At 40.4% G+C, this 26,716-nt stretch overlaps 1 protein-coding gene across 7 annotated transcripts in view; it reads right to left on the bottom strand.

The window, feature by feature from the left end:
* The window catches only part of ZEB1 (zinc finger E-box binding homeobox 1), a 120,254-nt gene extending 101,945 nt beyond the window's left edge, over positions 1–18,309 (bottom strand). For 5 of the 7 annotated variants that reach the window (XM_068172929.1, XM_068172937.1, XM_068172954.1 and 2 more), the window contains exon 1: positions 18,172–18,309. In XM_068172929.1, coding sequence (XP_068029030.1) covers positions 18,172–18,229 — 58 coding nt within the window. In that variant the 5' untranslated portion in view covers positions 18,230–18,309. Of the gene's footprint in view, positions 1–16,314; positions 16,558–17,288; positions 17,643–18,171 lie in introns of those variants that run through there. The other 2 variants (XM_068172972.1, XM_068172945.1) reach the window with 2 other exon arrangements.
* Positions 18,310–26,716: the final 8,407 nt, after the last annotated feature.

The raw sequence follows: 26,716 nt of genomic DNA, 5'->3' as shown, positions 1-26,716 counted from the left end.
GTAACTAGGCCTTTTGTCACGTAGTTCCTCCACCCACTTGTACTTTACCGCACAATAGCTCGTTTACAGATTCAGACCACTCCAGCTCCACACAGAAACAATCCTGTATTGTGAAGTGAATCTACCAGAGGAGTAAAATCTAAAAATACCGTAAGAAGTCTATAGCAATCATTTCATAGAACTCTCCGGTTCTTCCCTTAGAGACAAAGGCTTTCCCAATTTGAATGGCTAATAACAGACTTAGTCACTCCTTACTTGAGTGTGACTAACAGCCTGCAAAAGCAAAAAATACATATATACCATATGAAGCTGTTTATCTCTTAAAAAAAAAAAAATTGTACTGAAGCAAAAGCAGTTGTAATGTGAAAACCCATGTTACTTCCTCTCCCATGTCCACTGGGGAGAACAAAGCACTTCATAGTACAGAGCCATTCCTGCATGTGCTACCCAGGACAAGCCATAGGTGCTTGTTTACACCAGTGGGTAGGCGCAGCAGCTACAGAATAGTGATGGGTAGAAAAAACTAGCAAAGCACATGGTTCAACCAGCAATCTGCCTAGTCAGCCATACATTAACACAAGTAAATCATAGCAGACCAGTCAGGCTGCTGGGAAAGTCTGGAAGAAAAGACAGATAGCCTACCTACACTCTACTTGCACTTTCACCTCACAGAAAATAGTAACTCCATCCCCCACAAGCCGCTATAATAGAATAAAGATAAACGCAGGGATTATGCCAAGTTGACCCCAGGCTTTGTTCTTTCCCTCCAAGCATATTCAGTGAAAAGGTCTAAACACACATCTGATTTGACAAGCATTCAGATTCACAAAGAACGTGGTGAAAGTGAAATCATACTTGGGGCATTCATGGGTCCCTATGTCAAAGGTCATTCAGCAGTGTTTCAGCTGCTGCTTGCTAGGATTTGAAATGAACTAGTTTAAACCCCCCCCCCCCAAACACTGACATACAGTTTATGTCAGCCAAATATGTCATAGCATGTTCAGCAACATTTAGCTCAGAGATAATAAAATTTTGGCATGAACATTTAATCCTCACAATTGGCACTACCTCATCTGGAAAAATGGCTAATTTTCCTTTTTAGCCAGATTCATGTCAACTCACATAACTCATCTCCAGAATATTGAATTGTTATTAGAAAGAAGGTCTGACCAAACCCTTTATATCCTCCCCTCTTTATATAAAAAAAGCCCAAACCCACAGGTTTTCCCCCTAACTAGAAATTAATTAGTTGATACAAACCGGAAAAAAGTCACATTTAAATCAATTAGCTACACCAGAGAGCTCAAAAAGGTTTATCAAATAACTTATCATTGATTTTCTTAGTTTCTCAAATATGACTTGAGTCTTCCATCTGCCATTCAGGATATTTAAAGAAGGTACACAAGAAACTAACTTGAAACAGTAGCGGGCTGGGAAGCTTCAGGGCTACTAAAAGCGGGGGAGCCTGCAACTGAAAACCTGCTGAGAAATAATAACAGGGAACGAAAACAAATGTATTCTTCCAAAGCCTTTGTGAAGCTCACTCTCAGCTCCGGGCAGCACAGTGGCAAGCCCAGCTGTCGATTCAGCAAGCTGCAAGACTGTCACTCCAAAGCAGGTCACAGTTCAGCAAGCAAGTTGTTATTTGTTTTTACTGCCACCGAAGAGGTCTACATCCTAAAAAGCGGCATTTCTGAGGCAGTGCTTTCCTAGGAACAACTCTATTTCTTTTATGTCTTACAAATAATACAGCATTATGCCACCAGTAGACATCAGTAGATGTCTTAACTAGAGAGAATCTCAAACCTCACTTTATTACAGGAGGTAGTTTTCCATAAGGATGCTGGCTCACCATAGCTGGCAATCAGACACATTTCTGTCACTTCGTCAGCAACCCAGACTCCCCCAAGCTGAAGAGTAAGGCACCAACATTTACTACTACTACCATCTCTCGCTCCTATGCCAAAGCACTGTCAATGTATCTGCCAAAAAGCAGCCTCTATTCCTCATGGTTTCCAAAGGCATACAACCAGGTAACAGCACACACAGGACCACCCCACTGGCTGCTTCTCACGGCAGCAGCAAGAGAGCTGTGTTTAGTAGGACAGACACCATTAACTGACAGGAATTAGTTGAATTACATGCTCTCATCTCAAACACTAGGGCATCAATTTAAATAACCTTTGGGCACGAGACAGTCTTTATCCTTTTGACAAATAGGGAAAAAAATACCTCTCAAGAAAGCAGAAAATATGCTTGTTCTTTTTGGCTAAGGAAATAGGCCCTCTGAATCCTGCAGATGCTCAGTACGACTTCTTCATCTGCACCTTTCCCACATGAATAACTAAGATTCAATTAAAAGTAGATTACATGATCTCAAAGACTGAATATTTTGTTCCAGAGCCCCAAGCCTAAATGGAAACGTACACATAGGCTTTCCATGAGAGTACTGCTTGCAGAAATGGAGAAAAACAACAAAAATAACACTTCTAGAGAGTTTGAGACAGGAGAGATGACTCAAAAACCCTTACTCTCTCATGTGAGGATGACAACACAAGCATCACGAGGAAATGCAGGTCTTACTTCTCTCCAGATCCCTTCTGTCCCCTGCTGTGAACAAAGCACATTGCTTTCCTAATGCCTGGCAGATTGTGTTCAAGATGGTACAGAAATCCCTCCTATTCTATCATGCTGTGTAAGCAAACAGATTTGTCATGTTGGTGCAGTTGCTTACTAGTTTCAGAATATTCTGACTTTCGTAGATGGCTGTGATGGCTACAAGATACTTTGGGAATCCGAGAGGTACAGAGAAATAAGACTCATTAACAAAACCTTAAAAAACAATAACAACAAAAAGAAATAGAATCAGAGGTATTGCTTAGTCTCATCAACAACACCCAAGGCAGTAATATCAACATGCTTTTGGCTGCGTGGTTTTCCAGGACTCCATTTCGAGTCAACCTCAAAAGGAAATCTAAGGGCAAGCACATGTGAATGAACCTGAATGATTTTGAATACGTTTCCTCCAAAACAGAACTTGACACTCCTTGTTCTCATATGCTACAGGCTGATCAGCTGAGGATTGCATTTCAGTCTCTGCAAGTTACCCAAATTAAAGAGTTCCCAACTGTATCAGAGACTGTCCACTGAAGTACTCTCTAATAATCACATAGGTTTTCCAGAACTGCATGATTTGCTCCAAGAAACCTAAACCACCTATTATTACAGCAGAGATAATCATAAGCCTTATTTAAGCTGAAAAACATAGATTTGGCTTTTTTTGGTAGCATTTTTTCCCATCTCTAAAACAGTCTTGCTTGGAAGAGGGGGAAGCATAGAGGTGAAAATACACTGTAGCTCTGTACATCTTAAAATCTTGATGCTCTTGGACAACTAGATACGCATGACAGGATTCACTACTTCATCCAGGAGCGAGAACATTGCACTGACTCATTTAACTTTTTTTAAGAACTACTCAATTCCAGAATAAGGAGAAAAACATGAGGCTTTATAACATCTGTCTATACAGCACATCTAAAAGACTCTTCTTCCTATTTGCTGGAGTCACCAGGATCCACACAGGGCCTGCAACACATAGAAAAGATGGCAACAAACAATATTTCACATAACTTAACTTGTCTACTGCAGAAACAAATCCACTCTACCTAAGAAAAACAACAGACAAAAGACAGGTAAACTGCATGGTTCTGGGCTGAAGTAGGGAGCAAATCCCTGTGAACCTGTGAGCTTCCACATTTTCATAGCACTGCGTTTTTCAAAGCTTAAGGCAAGGGCTGGCCACCAGGACCCACAATGGGAAAACTGGGGGGAGGACACAAGGTGAAGGATACAAGAAGGCACCTTCCAGGTCTGTATTTTCTATACATCTCATTTTGTGACAAGCATCACACTTTTATTTACACAAAGCCTTCTGTAAATTTCATAGTTTGTACACTAGATACTTTACAGAGGAGACACTAAGCTCTTTCCACATCCTCCTTACTCCAATCACTAAGACAACCTGTTTGCATAGTTTTAGAATATGTTGCAGTTTGAGTGAAATCTAGCAACAAATATTCTGAACTGGTTACCTTTTAACCTGAAAAACATGGATTTACAAGTTTCTGCCACATGCCACTTCATAACTCTGCAGCGGGTGCTCTTAATTATCACATCCAAAACTCAGGATTCCAATCATCCTGTTTTAGTATTTGCCAACAAAAAATTACCAAGAGATCATAAGCATCAACCTAAAGGCTGTTAAAACTGAGGGATAATCCTGTTTATTAGTACTAGGACTATATTTTACTAGTGTATTTTTAAATAGAGAACTTTAACCATACTTGTTAACCAAATGTTGACTTCCAAACTAATAGGTAGTAGTAGGACTCAAAGTCCTCAAAAAGTCCTGATTTTAGTGAATGTGTCTGAAAGAGACATTTAGAAACAGTGTACTGCTTGGTCAGACAGACTGACATACCATATCACTTGCAACTAATGACAAGCAATCATTCAACTCTAGGAAGCAAGGACAGCGGGTTCCACACACGCTATCCCTCAATGGTATATACCCCATCAAAAGACTTCTTTTACAGATGTTTAGAATATATTAGCATAGATCCTTTCATATCTGCAAACTTTCCTCATAATAGGGTGTTTGAGTCAGCTGTGCCACCAGTACACCTTAAACAACACAGAAAACCACAAGTAAAACTGTCCACCAAAAGAATATTTTTTCTGTACCTAAATACTTTTAAGATAATAAAACCCCCATTTTCCACATTTTCTTCTGGTTAAGTGAAGATGAACTTTCAGCTGTTCTGCCACTCTGCTCTTCTGCAATTTCCTGTATCTGTCCTGAAAACCAGCCACGGCACAACACTGTAGCCACGCCAGCCTGATCAGTCAAAGGCAATACCCTTCTCAGTCCAATATGTAACTATGAAAACCCTACAAAAGACAAGAACAGGTCTAGATCTTTTTATTCATATGCATAAATGCAACTCTCCTAAGCTGCATTAATGTGCAACATACTGCGTTCAGGAGTGCCAATTAAGTCACAGATGTTGAAAGATTTGTAAAATATGTAGCTAACTCCTTCCCCCTAAGAGAGTTCACTTTCTTATTCTTACTCAGATTTCTTTACATCACTTACCAGTGAATACACCTCCCTTTCCATCTGTGACTGCACAAACCAGTGGCTTCCTACTGTAAACCACAGCAATCACATGGGGCAAAGAAAGAGATGAGAAAAACTCCACAGATCTCTCAAACTAGTCTGGAATGTATTGTATTTGTCACCAGTTATAGTCTACCCACTATGAGAGATAGTTAACTAAGCTTTAGTTTTATCACCAGCTTCCTTGCTAAGTAGCTACAGTCTTCAGCACCATAAAAAGATCATATTTTTATAGAATAAATTCTGAATGCAAAATAAAAGTGTATGTAAAGAGAATTAATACTGCTGCCAAGGGAGCAGCATTTGTGGAGCTCTATGGTATTGCCAGTTTTGGTTGTTTCCTTTTTCCTTGGGAGAGGGGGGAGGAGGTGATGGGCAGCAGACTTTATTGGAGGAGAGGAAGGGAGCAGAAATTTTTAGGAAGTGTTTTTGCTTAAGGCAAATCAATCCAAGAAACTGGGGAAAGATGGTGTGTAACACATAGCTAAAAGGAGATCTTTGAAGGACACAATCCTTACAACAAACAGTATCCACATCCAGAACAGTCACAAGGAGACCTGGCAGCAGCTAACAGAATGAGAAAAACAAAGCTTGTTCAAACAGTATTCCCATTTTATTGATTAAAAGTTGCAATTCATACATTTTGCTGCTAAAGCATAAATATCCAGAGTCCATTTCAGTTGTAACCACAGCAACATATTGAACAGATCACAACAAGCAAGACAAACTACACCAAATGTCAGTTAAGAGGTTTGTTTAATTAAGTATTTTAAAACAAGTTTTCCATGTTTTAACAATACATCCATATTCTATATACCAATTTGTTTTTATCCTGACTTGCCAGTTAGTTTGGAAGCTCACATATATCAGAAGCTGTCTAAATTTCCTGAGCAGATACAAACCAGGAAGATCTTCTATTTAGCATAAATTAATATACTGCACCTGATTGTTTTTGTTTGTTTTTATGGCATGCAAGCTCTAAAAGGTGCTGTCGCCCATAAAAAAAAAAAAAAATCTCCTTGAAAGCTATAACTGGAAGTTGCAAATGCACAAGCAGCCACTACTGCTTACTGACACAGTAAACTGTTGAAAAGCCCTCTTGATTATCTAACACCGTATTCTTACAATGGGTAAGTATAGCTGCCAAAAAAAACTTGATAAGATTCCTCGTTAGTTTTCCTGCTACTATGCTTCTGTACATAGCCTCATTTGTCTACTTGAGCCAACTCTCTACAGCTTTATATTTCATGTCCTCCTCCAGCATCTGGATTCCCTGTGTCTCAGCCATGCTCCTGGCCCAATTTCCTTCAAATCAGTATTAGCACATCTTCCAAAAGACTTAATAAACCTAACACACTTCTGCAGGGCAGATTATGTAATCCTGTAACTAAGCAAAACATTACAGATAAAAAAAAATTAAAAGGAAAAAACCACACACACCTGCATGATGAAAATGAAACTGAGCCATCATGCTGTTACTCTCTTCCCTCCCCCACACATATACAGCAATCAGGAATAGCAAGTAGTACATCACCGATTTAGCTCGTAAGTATTTTCCTGATAGAAGAACTGTAAGCACTGCTCTGTAAAGCACCTAGGAATACTTTTGACAGTTGAAAAAAATTAAGTTTATTTTATACCCAATAACATGATCATAAACCAAAGGCTACTCTCTCCATCTCCAGTACAGACATCCTCCATGGCAGGCTTGTCATTTTTTGCTTTATAATGGAGTCATTTCATTGTATGCAAGAAACCCCAGGCATTCTGTACAGCCCATTACTCTTTGCTGCCCACATTCAGATGGCTAATCTGCTATCAGCCAGAAGCTTGACAGACAAAAGGAAAAGGCAGGACAACAGCTCATGCAGCTGCACATGCGCACACACATTTCAGCTACAAAGTGTTCCAACAGTAGACCCAAGAATGAACAAGACACATTGGATTGACAGTCCTACTTAAAACTGTGGTTGAGGGAAAATACACAAATTCTTTAAAGGTAGACAGGTTGGGGAAATATTTAAGGGATAAAAAGCTTCATTAGAATCCTATTAAGATACTTAAAAGCACAAACCTGGAAGACTTTACTCAGTAAGTGAGCACCTTGGAACCTCTGAAAAGTCAAACACTTTTATTCTGAGAATTTGCTACACGAGACCTTCAAAATGCTTGAAAATATTGTCAGAAGTTAAGGAAGATTAAATAAGAGTTAAATATAGGCAACTGTGAAGTATTAGAGCAAGACATTTGACAAGCTTTAGATTTCAGCACTTCTGTTTTCTTTCTGGCTCAGAAAAGAACTCACTCTTTTCTAACGAGTTGTAAACATTTTTTATATGCCAAATCATTGTGACACCATACATATGAAAAAGCAAACGCAATGAAATTATTTGCATACAGTACTGCATAACAAGGAGCTTTTTAATTATTTTTTTCCAGGCATGTGACATAAATAAAGGGAGAAGGCTTACAACTTCATACTAAGAGAAAATGCCTATATTTGCTGGAGTTCTTAACCACCTTATTTTATCTCACTTCTGAAGGAAAGCATCTTAGCACTGTCACAAGCAGTACTGCCAAAAACATTTCTGAAGCATCAGATTCACAGACAACAGTTTGCATCAAACATCTCATAAGAATTTCTGTCAGAATCATAAGCCTCTGCTGTGTGTCATGATTTTTATTCAACTAAGTCTATTTGTATCCTTTACAGTTGGAAAGCTAAAATTCTCCTTGTGTGAACTGGCTTAGTTCACAGAAACAGAAAGTCTGCCACTAGTTTTATTCACTCACATGCTGAGGTAAAAGCCAGGCTCATCTTTCTAAGGTGTCTGTCTCCATGATGTAACTACCACATGAACTATGCGGGCGTGATTAATCACGTGGTGAAACAGAGAGAACTATGGCACGTTATACTGCATGATGTGTCACTGGAACTATTTCCCTTTTCCTATGCCACAACTACCAATTAAATTCTGCTTCTCATTTCTAAGGTATTATTTCACTATTGTGCAGAAAGTCTCCCAAGATTTTGATTACACTATAGAACCTATTCTATCTTCCAATATTTGCTCAAAATCATATTTAGTGTTCCAGGAATACAGTACATCTGTCAATCCCAAATTTGGAAAATGTACAAGGTAAGCCTTACCATGAAGGGCAGAAGTTGTCAGAATAGTTTGTTACATAGAATTAGTCTCTGTGGTTTTACTATCATTACAACACTTATGAACAGAAGTCTATCTTGTGTTACTACAGGGAGCATTCAGGCCAGTCTAATATATTAAATCATTGGATATAACTACAGATACACACACACACACATATATATATAGATGTAGATATATATATGTCTACAAAACAAATCTGTACTGGAAATGCAAATTTACTTTCAGCACTCAGCAGCTAGAATCTATCAAAATAGGTTGTTATAACAAGTCATCCTACAATCTGCTCCCATCTGAAGTTTAAAGTTGGCAAGAATACTGTTTTCTTGTTGCCTTTCAGACATGGAAGTTCTGAAATCCCCTGCTGAGCCTTGTCCTGCAGGTCAAGTACTTGTCTCCTTCTGCAGCTATCTGCAGCATCTCCTCAACGGCAGTACATCACCGACAGTACTCTGCAACCTTATCTTCCTCTCCCACATGTACAAGGTAAGAAGGGGGAAAAAAATACTACATTTGCATATGTAATTATGATGCAGCTCAGCAGTGAGCAAAAAATTACTGGAAGTTGAGAACAGATATGCCCGATGACCACACCTTAGTATTTCAAATGAAAATGCTTAGCAAGGAAAGGGAAGGGACAGCAGCAGGGAAGGAAGCCAGTCATTACAGCTCCAAATCTGCTTCAAAGCCCTTATTTACCACCTCATGCTCTTTACCAGGCAAACTGTACCTAGGTTCTTCCTGTGAACAGCAGCATAAGAATGAATCCAGTAGTGTGTGACTGGTTCTATTTTGCTTGACTTAACTAAACAGCTGTGCCCGGAATACTATGAAGAAAAGGAAAGGCTATGGAAAGATATAAACAAAACAGGATGGAAGATTAGACAGGTTACAGATTCTGAACAGTATCTCCTTTTCCAGTCTATGACTTAACATGACTTACAGTAGATAGCTTACAGGAACTTAAGAGGAATGATAAAATGGACTAGGTGGTGTGAAGAAGGAAAATCTGATACATACCTAGAAGCACACAAGGCAAAAATACCTCAAGGCATTAAGAAAAATTGTTTGAAGAGAAGTGCATCTTAGAAAAAGGGACAACTCATCTCCCTGATGCTTCTGGGCATTAATAAAAAATTATGTTACCTTACATAAGGAGGAAGGTGTTAGGAAAACAAACAAATAAAAAGCCCAACCTGCTTCTTTAGGGACCTACCAGTCCAACAAAAATCAACATATGTCTTGTAGTTAAGGCCTGATTTTTCTATTCTTTAGGTTGTCCTTTTGATGGAATAGATTTCCCCAGGCCTTTCTCAAATCGTGCCACATCTGTGATATTTTGTAATATCATTTTGCTTTCTTCCATATACACATCTGTAGATGGATGCCTACAAAATAGAACAGAAAATTGCCCTCACTGTCTGTCAGCTGCCTATCAAACAGAATTGGGAAAGGGATATTTGTTGAAATATTGAAAACATTTTATATCACAGTAACTGAAGGTGTTCTCTAGCATCACTGGCCCAACTAGCATTTGATCCTAACAAGGACAGGCACAGTAGTTCATAGGTAAAAATACTCTCCGCCATATCAGACTTTTAACCCCTTTACTTCTAGTGCTGTCCACAAAAATCACTCTCAGAATCATGGTGAATGGCAAGATTTATAACTAATTTATCTCCAATGATCTTGCCAGCTCCTTCAGTGTTCCCAATCTATCACTTGACCTGTGAGAAGTTAAAGAACAGAGGAGCTGCACAAAGAGAGGATATCTGCATCAGAAGAAGTACGCACTACTATGCAGTTAGCTAAGGAACAGTTGTTTCTTTCCCTTCTGATACACTCCCATATCATGGAGAGTTCTTGGTGTTTAAAGAACTAATTTTACATGTCCTTTCACTGAAGAACAACTGCTACTCATATTCACAGATCCTAACTGAGCAGGATGCAATGTCATCACAGCAAAGAATTTTTTTCACTCTCTTTTTCAGTTATAATTAAGAATACATTCATCATTAGACATGTTCATTTGCTTTACACAGTTCTCCAAAAATAGGATCAATGGAACACATTGAAGGGAGAGTAACAAGAAAGATGCTACCAAACAGAAAGCAAATATTTGTAAGGAAACCAATAAAGGATGCCCATTTTCAGGTTTTAACCTTTGGGTGACAGCAGCTGTTAACCGAACTGCTTTTAAACAACAGGGGTAAAGTCCTCACATCAAGGAGATTGTGACAGCTGGGAATGACAGCTGAAAAGGAGAGAACTGAAACAGGCTGCTTCCAAACAGTACTGACTTCTCAGAAATGAGAAAGCATATTTTTAGTTAACTTCTGTTGCTCTGAAAAGGCATGTTAAAATACAATATATAGTTACATTACAGTAATGGCATCTGAGACAATCAGAGTGAGGCAAAGTAAAAAAGCCTCCTTTATTCTCTATTGTCCTTTCTGAGGACAAATGTACAAGTCTAAAGAAACATGGTTAATATGTTCAGCACTACCCTCCTGAAACATCTGAATCCTGCCTCGCTACTCCACAGATAAAAATTTAATAAGTTTCTTCTTTTTACTCTACCATCACCTATCCTGCTAACACATGAATGGAAGCTGCTGGATACTAGCACAAGGAATTGGATGTATAGGCCAAGATACAGGAAAACTCAGTACATACATTTTTACTGCCTGAAAGGTACTTACATACTGTGTGATGGAAGTAGTATTTTTTCTCAAGAGTACTGACATAGATTTATAAAGCTATGCTGCATTTAACTGGAATCAGTATTTTATCCATCAATTCTCACTGCTCTTGAATGGGTTTCCCATTCTCCTTGACTGTCACTCAGGAATACTACTTATCTATGCAAAAAAAGAGATAAATAGATTATTAAATAAACAAACTGTAGCTCAATAGGAAAAATGAAAGCAACTCTGGTCTTTCCTTGAAATAAATGGTCACAAAGATTAGAAAGCTGCAACTGTGGACAGTTTTTTAAAATATCAAACTTTTGTTATTCTTTCCAACAAGAAAATATGATGCAAGGAACTGAAGAACCAGAAAAGCAAATCAAGACTGAGAAATACATGAGCACATAATAATTAGCTGAAGAACCAACTCTGAGTATGAGAGGCAATGGCTCATAAAAGGTTTAAAAAACTTGCCAACATAACATGGAAATAGAAAGCATTACAAAACAATACACTCATGAAACCCCCTACGCAACTCAACAACAATTCCAGTATTTCAAGGCATCACCCAGCCTACTGAGTTTAAAGCTATTTACCACTGTGATCTTCTCATGCAGCAGCCAAATACATTCCTCCCTGGAAGGCCAGTAAAGTGCATCAAATCTGGTATCAGACCTTCAGTGAGAGGCAGACTACACCCCTGCCTACGCCACTCTCCCTCCTCCTTCATACATGCTTTGCCTCACCCATGCAGCACACATGCATACAACCCTCTGCTCTCCAACCTTTGCTTGGGGGTTTGCCCATTTTTTTTTTTAACTACTAAAGACTTCAAGCAGCATTTCCCTCAGCAGGAAAGAATCCCTACCCCAACTGATGCATTGCAGTGTCTCATGATTGGAGCTAACCACACATCTTCACAAATGAAGATATGAGAACACTCTTCATACCCACCTTTGCCTCACGCTGCCCCAGGCAGGAGCAGCACCCACCTGCACCCACAGCCACTTCCCACACAGCTCCACCTGTGACAAGCAGCTGTGGTGGCAAAACCTAGACTTGCATGGGTTTGTCCAGTCAACTTATCAGGCCTGGCACTTATTTATGCATTCCTGGGCAAGTTTTTTTTTTGGGGTTTTTTTTTTTTTTTTTTTGAGGAGGACTGATGCCTTTTTATTTACTCACCATTTTCAAATATTAGAAATACCGGTAATACGCTGAGACTCTTGTCATTACTGTCACAACAAAACCAACATCTGATGAAATCATTTCTACCCAGATGTTAAACTCCAAGAAAACAGTCCCCTTAAAACCCTCCACATCCCAGCAGGGGTGTTGATGTTAACAGTGTAGTCTTTAACTAATTCCTTCCTGATGTGATTTATTTTTGTCTACCCTTGCATCACTGAACTTAAGATTTGGGAATACAAAACACCAGAAGACAATATTCTACTTCTCTGGCACATCACTACATAGCATTTTCACTGGTGGTATTTCCTGTCTTCATAGACTATCTTAATACCATCTAAAAATGGCTAAAGACAAAGTTTAGTTTTGCATCTCGCCACTTTTCTACTGAAAGCAAAAATACTCCAATAAATATGAAAGAACTTAACTAAGCTGAAATGAACAGTAACTACCAAATGACAAAACTATTCTTTCCCTTTAAGGCTCTAGATCAAGCCAAATGCAAGGGTAGTCCTGAAGATTAAAAATGGATCGGGACTCAGTCTTGCTATGGACTTCCTGTGTGACCTTGGGTAAGTCACTTGAGAATTTAGTTCTCAAAAATAACAGGCCTATTATAGCTGCCAGAATGAAGCACCAATGTTTCTGAGACCACAAATGAAAGACAGGGTTCTGCTTACTTGCCCAAAACAGAAAAGATCCTATGTGTGAGTCCTCTTGAAAACTGTAGATAACAACCAGCAAAAATTCAGGAATATTGATGTTAATCAGCTGAAAGTTAATCTGGAACTGTACTTTGAAATATGGTATGAAAGCCTACATAAAAACAGGGAAATTTTTGGGGTTCAACCTCTAATTTTGGGCATTTGAAACCTATCATGAGTAGAACCCTTATGATCTCCAGAGACACAGTATGTACTGGTAAAGATTGGGTTTACAGTTGACAAAGCACACCTACTCCAATCAGCTTGCAATATCAATTAGTTAAATGGTTTCGAAGTGACTACAAACAGTTAATGACTTGAGAGCAATAAGCTTATATTTTTGGTAAATAATAATGACTGAACTTAGAAGAAGAGATGCTTAAGAGGCATTTGCCCAGATAATGTAGTTTCAGCAGTTTCTTTGCAATAGAGAGCAGTTGATCAAAAATCAGTTAAAAAACCCCAAGCAAAAAACCTACAACCCAAGTTTCACATAAGTTAATTTTATTTCTTTACCATAGTAATACAGAGTCCCACGCATGTTAAAAGTGTCTGCCATCCCTCACTGGCATTTTAAACTCCATTAAAACAGATGTTTCCACGTGAGGAAAGGCATTACAGTGATATTTTGATTTCAGAGTACTTCAGCCTCTCCCCCCAGCACTGGAAAACTTCTATAAGAAGAAATTGCAGGTTAATACCACAACTGGAGTCTAAGTGGGGAAGGAAGCAGGGAACAGCTGTAGAACCCCTTCCTCCGGCTCTGTCCACAGAGGAGCTGCTTACAGAGAGCAAGGGCCCAACCAAAGTCAGTAACACCAATTAACAGGATCTGTCATGAAGCCCAAAGTCCACAGAAACCCCTCCCCATGGAGTCTACCTGATGTAACTAAAAATATTCAACAGAAAATTTGGACTGAATTCAAAGAAGTCAAATCCTTACTCTTCTAACTAAAAACATTAAGTGATTTCTATGAGTGGGGAGCCCATGTCAGAAGGAAAGTTTCATCTTCTTGCTACTTTTCATTAACCCTTTCAGCAACACACGTACACAGCCCTACAGCCAAGGCAAACTGTTTCAGGAAACAAATTACCTTAAAAAAAAGCAATTGCCTCAAGTAATTAATTACCTTAAGACAACCTGCTTCACAAATGTTAAAATAATGAGCACTGATTGCTGACAGAAAAATGAAAAAATAGCGACCTTTTTAAGAGAACTCACATTATATTTCAGTAGCTAATACCAAAACAGAAATACTACTTGTTTATAAGAGAGAAGATTTCCTTGGCCTCAAACAGTTAATTCAGTTGTCCACTTAGACCTGTTCACTGTGCCTGGAATTTTAGCTCAGGCTACATTCCACAAATCCCAAATTGCAAATTTAAATTAACACTAGAGTGAAAACATGATACCTAGCAAAAAAGAAAGGCAAGGGGGCAAGAGAAGACAGGCACAACCAGGAATGTTACATCCCAAGTGTCACTAGCACCTGACATCCTGCTGGTAGTTAACACCTTGGAGTTAAAAGAAATATGCTTTTGCCTTATTCAAAGGGACTCACAGTCTTCTTACAGTTCTTAGCTGGTAGCAAAACTTTATAAGAAATTGTTACCCAACAGAAAAAAAGAGCGAAGAAACAACTGTAAAACAACTGAAATAGCACTCTAACCAGTCAGTCCACATAACCTTTTAGTAATGAACTCACTGTGACCAAGGCTGGCTTACATCTTCTTCTCACATGTACCTGACAGCATGCAGAATTTACCCAGATTCATATATTCCTCTTTTCACTATTAAATATGCATCTGAAAACCTGAAGGCATACTTGCATTATTTTCAGAACATCTATACTTTAGGCTGATATCATTTTACACTCCAGGAAGTAGAGTTTCAAATATTTTGTTTTACTTATCTCACAGCATTGCTGAAGAACAAGATGTGACATTTTTAGTTTTGCTGTTTAGTAAGAACTAAGACAATCCCATAACATACATGAGAGAAGCTAAGAAAGCAACTAATCCTGACTGCAAACCAACTCAGAATATGAAAACCTTTGCTGATATTGAATCTATTTGAAGTCTACACAGGAGTCTCACAAGAGACTCCTACGTAGATGACCAGCAAAAAAATACCCAAACCGTGTCTCTCTTTCTTCCTCTTCATTTTTCTATCAAAAGAGTGGGAGAAAAGAAAGAAGTAGATAGGATGAGAGATTCCCAACCAGTGCTTGTGTTTCTGCTGTATCACATTATCTCAACACTCTGTTAACTCTTCTGCTGTAGAAGTAGTTTGTGTATTGGGCAGAACTAAGGACAATGACACAGGGCAGTTTCCTTCAGGTAGGAAGTGCCAGATTTCCTTGTAAGTGGAGGCTTTAATGGCAGCACCAATCGGCTCTTTGCTGACCTCCTGTAGGGACCAATAAACAAGGTAGAAAAGGAACCAGCTCCAGAGTTAAGATGATAAGACTGTCTTTCCAGCTAGAGTTTATGTGCCAGGATGACTCCCAAACACAGAGGAAAGAAAGAAAAAACAAAAGTTTACAGTGTAAGAATAGCTGTGTTAAGTTTAACAAGAGATAAAAAGAAGAAAAGTTTACAGTATAATAACTCAGTGCCATAGCCCAGTATTATTAACTGGCATACTGGATGTCTAGTGCAATCTCTCTGTAATAATCTCATACTGTGTGGGAACGTGGAGAGGAAACACCATAAAAATGCTTTTATTTGTTATACTACAAACAAGCCAGTTGCTTATGCATCTCTCCTTTGCCCATTCCTCATTAACAGAAGATACCTATAAGAGCCAAGTGCATTCTGCGACTTTGGGAAAAAACGCCTCATACTTATTCATTTTAAAGGTTAAAGGGTTAACATTTTTTCTATGCATTTTCTTCAGTAAATATATGCAAGTCAAACATAAACCCACTGCTGAGAAATCTCTATTATCCAGATTCTATTATCTAACTGATCCTGATGTTCCAATGCACAATGACTTAAGTTGGTTTTAATTGCTCAGTAAAAGGAACCAAAACCAGCCTAAACCAAGACACACTACATTTTACATTACAGAACTAGTTGATAAAGACGCAAAGGCTTTTTATAATAAAGTGGGTGCAGCAATAAGGTCCAAAAGTGATGAAGATGAAAGATACCTGGAACGATACCACATCTTATACACCTTTTGTTTTCTGCAAGTGATGCACGCTGCAGACAAAACAGTTTGTGCCAAACAGCCTTAAATCTGGTTTTCTAATATTAAGCACAAAGGAAAAACACTGACAGCAAGCGTGGTAAATAAATCCCTCCCTTGAGAATGAAAGCAGCAGACAGGAGGGGGCTGACATGCATGCAGGAGAAAACTAAACACCATCTTTTTTTTCTACCTGCACAAGTTGCCATTTGCTGCCGCAATCAAGGATCTATTTTTCCCCGTCGATTTCAAAAGCCAGGTTTTTCAGAAAATTTCTATCTCAAGTCATCTGTTGATATGCTTTAAGAGTATGGTATTCATATCACTGGATCTTTAAGAGAAAAATCCATTTTCTTTCCTGTTCAGGTAAACATGTTTACAGCTCCTGCACAGACGCTGGGTGGTTCAGACTCACATGTCACACATGTTGTCGTCAGCAACAAGAAAAGCCCCTTTCTCTGATCATCCACATTTTTAATAAGGTAAAGAGAAAAGCACTTTCCAAACTTACCTTTAGCACAGCCAAATATAAATATTTACATCAAGACATGGAATTAATAACACGAGCGTGCAAACAAGAATACTTGCTAGAAAACGCAGACAGCAGAAATAAGAAAACCCTTTTAAGTTCAACGCAATCAAACCAACCCGTTAGCCCCTGGAAAGGCCGTCATTTATCACCACGTTATGCCCCGAACAGTGAGGATTAGAGAGGTGAAGCACCGATCGTGACTCCGATCTATTTCGGAGACCGTTCACTGCATATGAAAACGTCTCAGATCGCAGGCAAAGCCTTCCTATCTGTGACCCTGCACAGGAAATGCCACATAAAACCTAAAATTGCCAAGGAGGGTTACAAAATCGCCTACTCTACATCCTATTCCGAAGAGTCGTGCTACGAGGACCGAACTACTTCTCCATTTTCCAGAAAACAAGTAGAGAGTGGGTGTTACGAGCCTTTATTCCCCCCGCCGTGTACCTTCCCATCGCATCTTAAAGTAACACACGTACCAAAGGGGAAAAAAACACCACCCCACAGCAGCCCTTAAGCTTGAAATGTAAATGTAATTCCTTATATAGACTGCAGCAGCTGGTCACACACGCACGGAGAGCGGAGCGGGGGCCCCCGGCCAAACCGTTACCACCCATTATTATACAAACAGGTACCTCCGAAGCCAGAGGGAAGGGAAGAAACTTCGCCGCCCGCCCCCGCCGCCCGGGCGCAGCCCTCCCTTCCCCACCGGCCCGGCGGGGCGGCAGCGCGGCCGCGGGGCGCCGCCGGGCACCAACTCTCGGCGGGGCGGGGAGGCGCGGAGCGGGCGGGCGGGCGCGGAGCGGGGGCGCCGGCCCGGGGCGGCCGCGCTGCCCCCGCGCGAATCGCCGCTCGCTGCGGCGGCGGTGCCTCCCCGGCATGTGCTCCCGGGTGTGTCCCCTCGGGGACGGCCGGCGTCCCCCACCGCCGCCCCAAGAAAGGCGAGCGCCGGCCGGGGGCGAGGAGCCGGCCCGCTGCCGGGCGAGCGGGGAGGAAACTCCGGCGGGCGGCAGAGGCGCTCCCGGGCGGGCGGCGGGGCGATCCCGCCCGCGGGGCCGGGGGGAGGCCCCGCTCCGCCCGGGGTAGCGCGCAGGTAACAAGTTTCGGAGTTCAGGCTGCCGCGGCCGGGCGGGCGGCGGCCGCTCCCCCGCCGCTCCCCGCGGGGCTCGGCGTCCCCGCCCGGGCCGGAGGGCGGCGGCGCGGCCGGGGGCCCCCGAGCCCGCTGCCGGCGGCGGAGCGGTCGCGGGGCTTGAGGGGGAAGCAGCGTGTAACGGTCCCGGACAGCGGCGGAGTGCGGAGGCACCGCTAGGCGGAGGAGGGAGGCGGCGGCGAGGGAGGCTGCAGGTAGCGGATATAACGGTGCGGAGGGAGCCGCGCTCCCGGCGAGCCGCGGCGGGGGAATTACTTTGGCGCCCGCCCGACCTCCCCCCTGCGCGCTCGGGACGGCTGTGCCCGGCCCCCGCCCCGGCCCCGCCGCCGCTCCAGCGCGGCCGCGGCGCTGCCCCGCGGCTGACTGACCGTTGTTGCGGCGCGGGTTCGGCTGCTTCCTGCGCTTACACCTGGGGCCATCCGCCATGATCCGCTCGCTGGTGTCTAAATGCTCCAGTCACCTCCTCCCCCGCCCGCCCCCCTCACTCCCTCCCCTCCCCCCCGGACCTGGTTTACGACACTGGGTGGTTTTACTTTTACATCACCTTCCTACACCTAGTGCTCGCCCGGAACCTTGTTGCCACGGGAGACGGGCGCTTTACGGCAGCGCATTTGAACGGCGGCGAGGGAAAAGTTACGCCCGCAGGTACCGGGAGCGGCGGCGCCGCCCGGGCAGGGCTCGGGCCCCCCGAGCCCCGCGCCGGCGGCAGCGCGGGGCGACCCGCGGAACGGGGCGGGGTCGGGATGGGGGTGTCGGTGGTCGCCGGCCCCCGGGACAGCGCAGGAGGATCCCCGCGGGGCAGTCCCGCCGCGCCGCGCTGAGGGGCCGGCCCCGCGCCCGCCCCGCTGCCAGGTGCGGCCCCGGCAGCGCCCCCAGGTGCGGCCCGGCTCCCCCGCCCCGCGGGGCCGTCCCGGCGCGGGGCCGCGCTCCCGGCCCGCCCTGCTCGCACCTGGCGGGGCGCGCCCGCGGCTCACCGGCACCGGCGGCTGCTCTCACGGGGCTGAGCGAGAACCAGCAGCTGGACCGCGGTGACGCCGCTCCCACCGTGCGTGAATTCTGCCGCGCTCGGGCTTCCCTTAGTCACACTTCCCGGTTCTGCAAAGAGGAGGGGAGGTATAAAATTCTGTGCCGTAACGACTCAGAAGAAGAGAGCAGTTTTTCACGGATAATTAATAAGCAACCTCTGTTGTACTAAATAAACTTATTTAATGTATATAAAAATTAAAATCATCAAACGCTTGTGCTATTTATTTACTCTTGCTTTACACTTCAGGCAATAAAATAATTTAGTAAGTTTGCTTCTAGGCTTCCTTATTTCTCTTTTTTTTATTTATCTTGGCATGATTCTGTGGAATTTATAGTTCTGTGCTTCTGGGGAACTCTTTTATCTAAAGACATTAAATGTAATTAAATTAAATTTCAGTGAAAGCATTTCTCTTAATGGGATACTTTCAATAAGAAATTGATATACTAGAGAACTTGAGGCCTTCAGCTGTTCTACATTGTCCTATTCCACATGTGATATATTCATATTCTGTGAATGAGAATTCACATTCTCATTTCATGGAAGCAGCATAACACGTCTATAGGAAATGAACTATTGGACACTGCCAGTTTATGGGCATACCTTGCATCTGAAGCTCCCACAAAAGTCTGGACAATCAGAAGTGCATGGAAAAGAAGTATTGGGCTAAAATGGGTGCAGATTTAGGTAAAGATCCAAAGGGATATTTTCTTAATCAATTGTACCCTCAAAAACCCCCAAGCCTTGGCTTTGGGTACTTACATGAAAACAGTGGTTGCAGGTACTAATCATTTTTCTGTTAGTTCTCAAAAAATCCTTTAAGTTTAGGTGTATTGTTTTTACATATGTGTCTTTACTCAGTGATGGTTGGCTGCTGACCTCAACATTTTGATAAGGATCTACCTAAGAGTGATGAAAGAAGCTAACCAAACAGTACCAAGTGCTTGATGGACTAACAGGAGTCGTTCAAAAGCATTAGATTTGGCATCAGCTGGGAGTACTGAACCCCAAATCTATGGATGGCTAAGAACTGCAACATGAAACTAACTGTAAGATAAAAATGAAACTTGTCAGCTCAAATTTCGAGTGAGCAAATTACAAATTTTATGGCAGAGTTTTGTTTTTAGTTCAACGTCTTTGCTTGTAAAGTTTCTGCACAGAAGATAACCTGTGGCTGTGAAGCTGTTTGCAAATGAGTGCTTAAAGTGTTTTGGAATTGTTAGATGCTTTTTATCATTCTGTGGATGAATTTGAGGATGAACCAAAATATGATATACAGGTTTTCATGCAAAGTTTTTACTTCCTTAAATTTAGTCATGTTCTTAGAAGGCAGTTGTAAATAATAAATAATATCTGTAAACATATTTGTACATTTGTAAGAATATTCTCCTGCATGCCCACACAAAGTTCCGGGCTCTCTTTAAGCAACTTTGAAGAGCTTATTTTCACTGAGTCTTGTCACTTTTCACATCTGGATAAGAATTCTTGTCTCTTCCTTTTGAGCAAGTTATATTTCCTAACAGAATGAGAAGAGAAACAGTCTCCTGGTGTTTGTTGTGCTCATTTTCCAAGAGCCACAGTGTCTGTTTGAACTTGAATCTCCTGAGGTTTCCAAGCAGCCGGGAGAAACTGGTGACAACTCCGGCTGCCCATTAGTTTCTGAAGAGCAGAACTGAAACTGGCAGGAACATTGGTAGCTGTACACTGCTATAGTTTGGATAAATGAGAAGAGAAAACCAAAGCAACCTTGGTATATGTTATCTTTGAGACCAGGGAGGTCTAGAAAATAAAAAAAAAAATCAGAGATTAATGTTTTGCATCAAGTTATTGATGACTCCAATTGTGAAAAGTAAATAGATATGTGGATAGGTTGGGTTTTTGAGGTTTGATTTTTAAACTTCGTTGTATTTAATCTGAGCAAATGGGCACTTCACATCTTTGTATAAAAATTTCCCATCATTTACCGTGCTAAATTAAGGGTGCAGCCACTGTAAAAGAATTTTTACCTAATACATTCTTCTAATCCTGGGTGCAAAGCAACTAGTTAAAATTCCTATTATCTTTGTTACGTTCTGCAGTATGTGAGCATGTTGTATTTGTAATTTAAACTGGTTTGTGCTTCAAGAATGGAAAATCTGGTTTTCCATTATGGTGCACAGCTTTCAGTCTGATTTGTCAGTCAAAGATGCAGAAATTAATTAAGGTATTCATTTGCAAAATCTTAGAGAAGAGGTATATTTCTGCATCCTCCTAAAAGAGGCCGTCTAGAGAAGGTATCTCTTTAAAGGAGGAATTCTAAGACAGTGTTCATCCATAACAATTTCTAGTAACAATTTGTATGGGAATTTAGACAAGCTAAATAAGCATATTGTAGTTAAAACATGAGATTGCACAGCTGGTGTACTTCATCTTTTTTGAAATTTATTTCCACTGTTTGAAGACAAGAATTAAAATACTTCCATAGTCACACTGTTGTATGGATGTTTAAAAACCAGGTAATGATTCTTACTGACAGTTTTTCCCGTCTTAAAAATGTTCCTGTGTGTTGTGTTGTGATTTATGATCTCTTAAGTATGTATCATTAAATAAAAGCAATCAGTCCTTTGTTTGTATTCCTACTCCTTATTGATGCATATGAAGTTTCACATTGTATCTTGAGTATTCTAGATTTAAGGGTGTTCATTTCGTTTAATGAATTGAGAATTACAGTGGAAAACAACTCAGTATTGTTTCTTGTTTCATTTCTGTTTTGTGGAGGTTCTTATTTTTTTTTTCTGATTTCCATTAGTGAAACTTTGTTTTCAATTCCACGTATTTCTTGGAATCTCAGTTCCTAAAATTTATTTTTCAGTTGATGATTTTTTCTTTTAGATTTTTGTTAAATGCACCTTTACTCCTCTATAGGAATTGTAGTGGAAAGATTTGTTAGAACAGTGACACAGAAATACAGTTTGCTGCAGCTGAGGAACTAATCTTGAATAAAATGTTAGTTGTTGAGGTAGCAACATAGAAGTGTAGTGCCCTTTTAGATGGTCTTCCAATTTCTATTTATGCTTCCAAATGAATGTAATAAGTTTTGAAGGTGTACAGTCTCAAAAAATGGTAAAGCTGCTTGAAATTTTCCCATTCATTTAGAGCAGACTGTAAATATTTGTCATGGGAAATTACCTTTTTTCACTTTCCTCATCTCATAATTTTATTTTCTGTTTTCATACTTTGCCATGAATTTACTTGTTCATTTAAAGCTTGATGCTTTTGAGGTCTAATAAATTGTCATGTCTTTGCACAACTTGAGGAGATTGTACCTGATTGAAAGACGTAAGTGTGAGGGTGTAACTCTGCCATAAATCATCAATAAGTACATAGCTATAGATAGCTATAATGACTTGCACTTATGCAACTGACTTTTCTAACGCCTTCCTTATTAAGAAAAAGTGTATGTGAAGGTCACAAAGGCCTTCAAACCCATTTTGTTCCTCTTGCTCTCCCTTTGTCCTACTTGTTGCATATTGTTTTTCTCTTGAAAGCAATTAACCTGTGCTGATACCTATGTCAGGTTAGTATGCTGTAAAAAATAAATGTATTTGAACATAACAAGGACCTACTCTTCCATTCTCATACTAATTTTAACTTTCATTGTGATCTGTTTCAGAGCCCTCACACAAGCAAAAAATTATTTGAGAAAAAACTTGAAAAGATCATTTCACATTCTTCATCCAAAAGGCAAATCTCGTGTATTCAAAATGGAATTGGAATGAAAATTTGGGTAGAAGTGGTGGATAGTGAACAGTTGTGAGGATTTTTTGTTTGTTTACAAAATACCTGAAACTTCAGATAAGAATGTCTACTTCAACACTTTGTTTTCTACCACTAGATGCAGCAGCAAAGTGCTGCTTCAAAATACTATTTTTTTTAAAATTACATCTGAGGTTGTGGCTGATCAACTTACACTTGTAGTGAAGTTAGATTGCCTGCTTTTAATAGCAGCACGTTTTCCATTCATCTTTGTTTATGGTGACTCTGCTAAGTGTTCTTATCCTTTATACTAATTAAACACTAATGTGTTGTGAATACTTTCACATATGGATCATGTTTGTTTGCTTCTGTAACTTCCACTCTATTTCTGATTTAGTTCTGCTCCCCAGCCCTCTTGCTGTTTGCTGTCTCACAGTTTGGTGCAATTGCTCATTTGGCTCTTGTTTGGGGTTATTCCCTTTGTTGTGATGTCTGTACAGCTCTTTAAATCCCAAGTTAATACTGATTTCTTAATTATTTCATTGCATAGTCTTCTCATTTATATCTGGGGGTTTTAGTAGTTGAAACACATTCTAATGTTAGGCGTTACTCATTTGTTATCTCTCATTTCTTGTTTTTCCTCACTTTAAGTGCATAATGTTTCTCCAGGGAATGTTTGTTAATACATAAAAGGAAAGCTGTTGTTCTGGAGCTTGCAGTGTGTCTTCTGAATATACAAAATTAACATAAAGAAAAACAGAAAAAAAAAGTATGAGTCTAACAAAACAAACAAATAAATACAGTTGAAAGTCTCATTTTGCTTAAGAGACCTGAACAAATTATCAGCCAACACCATAAGGAGAAACAGATATTGCAATGGTTAATTTCTGGAATGTGAAGTGAAGTTTTGGTGCACTCAGCATAGTTGGTCTGATTCTCAGGGTTGGCAAGGTTTGTCTGATAGTTACAAACATATGGTGTTAAAATGCAATATGTTTGAAACTCAGATGCATAGACCAAACTTATTGGAATTACAGAGCTGTGTAAAATTCTAGTGTAATTATATCTGAGTTGAGTATTGGAGCAGGGAACAGCAGTTCAGTGCAAGAATAATCATGTGTTGATACAGAATTGGAAAGGGGTTGTGATTCTCACGTAAGGCTATGCATATCAAGAATTTTGGGTAACACTATCAAAAAGGAAAGCCTATCCATCCAAATAATAAGGTTTTCTGTTTTCCCTTGTGGCAAAAAAAATCTAAAAAGATTTTATGAGGGATCATCTAGAAAATGTCTTTTTTTACCCAAGTATTAAAAGCCTGCATTAGAGCAATTATTAAAGGAGAGCAGGTGGTCCACAGGTTTCTATGAACTAAATGATTTGAAAATTCACTTTATTAGGTTCCCTGTTCTTCCTGGGGAGATTTGAACAGAGATATCTATGGTGGGCAGTATCTTAAATCCCTGGGCTTTAGAAATTATGAAGAGCTTTCATTTTCTCTTATTGGTGACTAAGTACTGTAAAAAGGACAAGAGCTCCTGTGTCATCTTAAGAGAAGAACATTAAAATACCCTCCACACCATTTAGATAAATGTTATGGCCCATTGATTATAATATTTCTCTAGTTCCATTATTAAGTATTTTATAACCAAAAACATCCATCAGTACATGTGAAGACCATCTGAATTTTCTTTAGGAAGGTGAATTTCCATCATTGCTGAGTGACAATGGTTCATATTTTTATTAGAAGAGAATATAATTGAACCTTGGTTTTTAATATCCTGCAGGAACTCGGTGAGTACTGGAATTTCATATTAAAGATTGATCATGCCCAATGTTTCGTGCATATTGGGCTTGTTCTGAAAAGCCCAAATTGGTTGCTGAAGAGCAGTTAGGTAGAGAAAAACCAAATTTAAAGATCTGCAGGTGGTTAGGTTCAGTGAAGAATTAGGCAGATTAGGAAATACCAGAAGCAGATCTTCACATGCCCAGAGAATTTACCTGAAAAATCCCGAGTAAGAATAGAATTCTACCTAGAATTAGGTAGAAGCTGAAAATAGTAATTCAGAGCTTTGTAGGTGTCTCCAAGATCTTGACTGACCATGGTTTTGCAAATACAAAAAAGCTATTGATGCCTCAGGTTTTCGCTTTTATATTTTTCAGATTCTGTACTGCTTTAGTGTGTAGTTCTGAGCTTCATATTAGGGAATAGTAAGCTCTCTTCACAGAGTAGGTAGACAAAACAATTCCTTCTCTGGGTGGGAACCAAGGACAAATGATCCAAATTTCAGGCCCAAGAGCATAAAAACGGTGGAATGAAGAGAGAAGAACAAGGACGGAACTTCATAAGCTAAAGCTATAACTGGACAATTAACTCCAATATGCTAATGGACCAGAACTTATAAAAGTGAGAGACTTCGTGACCAGTCCTCCACTTTTTGTTCCTATTTTGAGTTCATCTTGGGTGTAGCCCTGGCTGGGCTCTTGCACTGCCCAAGGTGTATCCACTGAGGACTTTTAATAAATACCTACTTTATTCTTTAACTCTGCCTAGCCTCTGTTCTAGGTCAGCCCTCACAAGGCATCACTATCTGATGCAAAAAAAAAAAATAATTTGAGGTGTTAAAGTAATTTTGTTTCATTTACAAGATTCACTACCTATTTCAGTAGCTGTTGGTAGGACTTCAGTTGAGCAGTTGAGTTCTTGCAAGTGATGACTGATTCCTGTTTAGTGACCATGGCAGGTGACCATGTGTGGGACTCAGCTGCCTCACGTAGTATTTACTTGTGGGCTATTCCTTCCAACTGCTTTGTAGTTAGTGAGGATCTAGTCAGTAGAGCCTGGCACATCTCACAGGCACATAAGTACAATGAGATGAATCCCAACCCATCTCTTAGTCCTGAAATCAGTCCAATCCATGAGGTATAGTTTCCTGTCATGAGGTATTTGGGGCATTGGAAATTACTTCATTCCTCTGTTCTAATTTTCACTCTCACTTTTGTGGGGTGAGAAGTCCTAGAATTTGTTGTCTCACCTGCAACAGATGTCTGTTTTGTCAAATATATTTACATACTGTTTCACGACAAGGCCATCATCTGTGGATTTTCATATAATGTATCTCACAGAACACCAAAGGAAAAAAAGTATTTGTTATGGCATGAAAAATATTTGATATAAATATTTGATATCCACACAAATATTTACAAAATATCTGGGCAGTTTTAACATAGAGAGGATAACTGTGGAGGCCTTATTCTGCAGAGACGGGCAATTCTATATTTCAAAGTTTGTTCCTGCATCAGATGTATTTGGATTCATCATTTCAGCATCTTTCAGAGAAGGACAGAAGAAATTATCTTAATTGTATTAATAACAACAGTACTTTGGTGCCATGCCATTTATTCTAAATAATGTCAAAAACTTCATTGCTAATTTTTGGTGTTAAATTAATTTGCAAAATGGATAAACTCCTCACTTCAATAGTGTTCTTTACCATGAATCCAGGACTGTACCTACCTTGGATTCTTCACCTTAGCCTGCTTTGTCTTTAGTTGCTGATTGCTTCCTAAGTAATGCTCTGCTCCTAAATAGTGTTTATATGCTCTGTAATATTTTTATGTTGACATTGTTTCTTGCTTAAATGTTTATTCCAGAAGGCCTGAAAAATTATGTTTGCAACTCCTGTTAATTTCCCCTTTGCCAGGTAGCTTATGGGCAACTATTTTTCAGACTCTATTTCAAGACATTCTAACTACAGCCTAGTCTTAATCTGAGTCAAATCACAGTCACATTTTCTGTTGAACAGTAATGCACTACATTTGTTTTACAGACTCTGTAACTGCATTTTAAGGGCATATGCATTGCTTGGGTCTCCATTCTCCTTAAACTGATGTATGCTGGTATGAATCCTAAGCAAACTGTTTTGGTGCCTTTTTCCCAGCCTGTTTTTCCCCGGGAATAGTGATGGATAATGCTTTCTGTTGACTTGGGCAAAATCAGAGAAAAAAAAGCAAACAGACAGACCTGTCCATTGCTGTGACTACCTAGTCTGAAATGCCAAACTTAGCAAACAGGCTGTTCTTCATACATAAAAGAAAATATAGACACAGTACCCAGCCAGCCAGGAATCACCAAATGTACCAGAGTAGAGCTC

The sequence above is a fragment of the Anomalospiza imberbis genome, chromosome 1 (assembly GCF_031753505.1).
Source record: "Anomalospiza imberbis isolate Cuckoo-Finch-1a 21T00152 chromosome 1, ASM3175350v1, whole genome shotgun sequence".
NCBI classification, from domain to species: domain Eukaryota; kingdom Metazoa; phylum Chordata; class Aves; order Passeriformes; family Viduidae; genus Anomalospiza; species Anomalospiza imberbis.
Note: the sequence above shows the minus strand (reverse complement) of the source record. Positions and strands in the feature narration are given on the sequence as shown.